The 2255-nt window shown below is 36.6% G+C and overlaps 1 protein-coding gene across 2 annotated transcripts in view; it reads right to left on the bottom strand.

Moving 5' to 3' along the window:
• NKAIN2 (Na+/K+ transporting ATPase interacting 2) overlaps positions 1 to 2255 on the bottom strand; it is a 228145-nt gene that overhangs the window by 42305 nt on the left and 183585 nt on the right. For both annotated transcript variants that reach the window (XM_012660818.1, XM_012660819.1), the window contains exon 2: positions 438 to 498. In XM_012660818.1, the coding sequence (XP_012516272.1) occupies positions 438 to 498 (61 nt within the window). The remainder of the gene's footprint in view (positions 1 to 437; positions 499 to 2255) is intronic.

The following is a 2255-nucleotide window of genomic DNA, read 5'->3' as shown; positions in this document are numbered from 1 at the left end:
AAGTCAGTTTTTATGAGAAATATAGTAATCATTAAAATTGTTGATTTTTAGAATTTGTAGTCCTGAGTGAAACTGGTTACCAATACCTAATAAATGGTTATAAAAAGAGAACAATCAAGTTAACCACATTTTAAAATCACTTCCATCTCCATTGTCACCTTTATATTCTCCATTAGAATTGTTATAAGAGGAATAGATTTCAAAAATGTCTCTCAACGAAAAAAAAGTAGCATGTTCCCAAAATGGGTGCTTCTCCAATTCTCCAATATGCTGGATACTTTTATAAAAAACACTTTAGCCACATGGGCACAAAAGGCTTATTTTCTGTTCTGATGCTATGTTGTGGGATCTCGTCTGAGGACTAGGAAAGCTAGGTAGGAGGCAGTAAAGAAGATGCTTTGAACTTGAAAGAAACAGAATAGAGCTTTAATACTTACAGCTGTCCTCTTCTTCAGTTATACATTTCACAACATAACAGGCGTAGATGAACCCTGCCAGCTGAAACAAAACAGAGATGCTTTAGACATCAGGCAAAGGCAAAAAACTGGGCCTCACTGGGGAGTGGCTTTTCAAAATTAGGCAGTTTGCAACCAGACTCAGGGCTTCAAAATGGTCCATCAGATTAGGTCTCCACTCCAGTGTGGATTCTTGATTCAAGTGATGTTGATCTGTCTTACAAACAAATATATTGCTCTGTTTTTCTCTGATCTGCTTCTATGTGTAAGATTTGTTAATTGCTGGGAAATCTAAAACAAATTATTTTAGGTGCAGAAAAAAATGATTATAGCCATTCATTAATGGATTAACACTTTCATTTGTGCCAATCAACTTCTAGTTTACTCTTCATTAGCTTGGAGCCTAAGATTCTAAAATTGGATTCCCACAGACCATCAGAAAAATGTTAAGGAGATTCTGTTGCATGAATTCTCTGTAAGTAAAAGAGACCTCTTATTTGGACCTATAACAGGAACCAGGGCATATTGAGCATAATTAAGACGACATATAGCAGAGGAGGGATGAGGTAGACACCTGTAAGCAAGGAGTATCATCAGTGCATTGAATTTGGGATTACACACATCATGTCATCCTTTCTGAAACATACTACAAAAAAGTCCCTGTGGTCAGTGAAGTCTTTTCTCACTGAAATTAGTACCTGTAAAGGCGCACAGCAAAGTCATTTGATATCTATCCCCTTAGATTGAGTGGTTTTATATGCCTTAATGTCAATATAATATTTATTTAGTCAAAGTGTGAGCGCTGGTCAAAGGAAACAGATGAATATAATTTCCTAATAAGTGGGTAACTTTTTTTAAAAAAAATAATCCAGTTGGGGGAATCCTTAAAGGTATGTCCTCAGAACAGTGATGAAGATTATTCACAATGACATTTCAGACAGGCATTGATCTGGCTGAGTGCTGATCTCATGCGATAATATTTAGCGTGGAGAAGGGAACATTAGGAAAGGCTGTGGTCTTCAATCAGAAAGCTAAAGCATAGGGGAAAAAGGAGCTGTTGTGATAAGCCTAATGAAGTTGTTTTTCAATAGGTGACAGCGATCTTCCGGAGGATATGAGTCAGAGTCAGAACATATTAAGTCAGAGTGTACACTAATAGGTGTTAATGACTACAAAACTATTTGGAGACAAAGAGGGGTTCAGTTAAAAATAATTTTAGCAAATTTCTAATTTGGGTTTGAGAGAGACAGCATATTCTGGCAGATTCTAACTGTCTTCCAAAGAAGACTCCCGTGAGATAAAACAGTGGTCATCCTGGACAGAAGAGGAAGCAGCAGAGACCGACCTTGTGGGGGTGGGGAAGAAGACCTGTGCGACACATTCTTCAAGGGCTTTTGTTTTGGATCCTGGATGAGAGGGAATGTGCACCTCTTGCCCTTCCATCCTCAAATGTGGTATCTGAATTAGTACATATCACGGAGAGTTAAATGTGAAAATCACTGATGCTATATTAGCAGAATTAGTTTTCTTTTTAAAAGATGTTTGAGAAAAATCATCAAATCAGCCCATTTCTCTTTGAATTATATGTTAATATTGGAAATAAAATGGTGATAGTAAGAACTACTTCCTTATATAATAGAGTCATTGGGAGCATTGTTTTTAAGAGACTTATTTTTAGAGTTCAGAGAGCTAGTTAAAAACCAGTGTCTCATATTTGGCTTTAGCAAAGAGTTTGATTTGACCAAAGAAGAATCCACATAGTGATTTGAGTATTTTCATGGGTACTGGAAAAATAGAGAC

This window comes from Propithecus coquereli, unplaced genomic scaffold, assembly GCF_000956105.1.
Source record: "Propithecus coquereli isolate 6110/MARCELLA unplaced genomic scaffold, Pcoq_1.0 Scaffold68, whole genome shotgun sequence".
Lineage (NCBI taxonomy): Eukaryota > Metazoa > Chordata > Mammalia > Primates > Indriidae > Propithecus > Propithecus coquereli.
The sequence above is the reverse complement of the archived record's forward strand: the minus strand, read 5'-3'. Positions and strand labels throughout refer to the sequence as shown.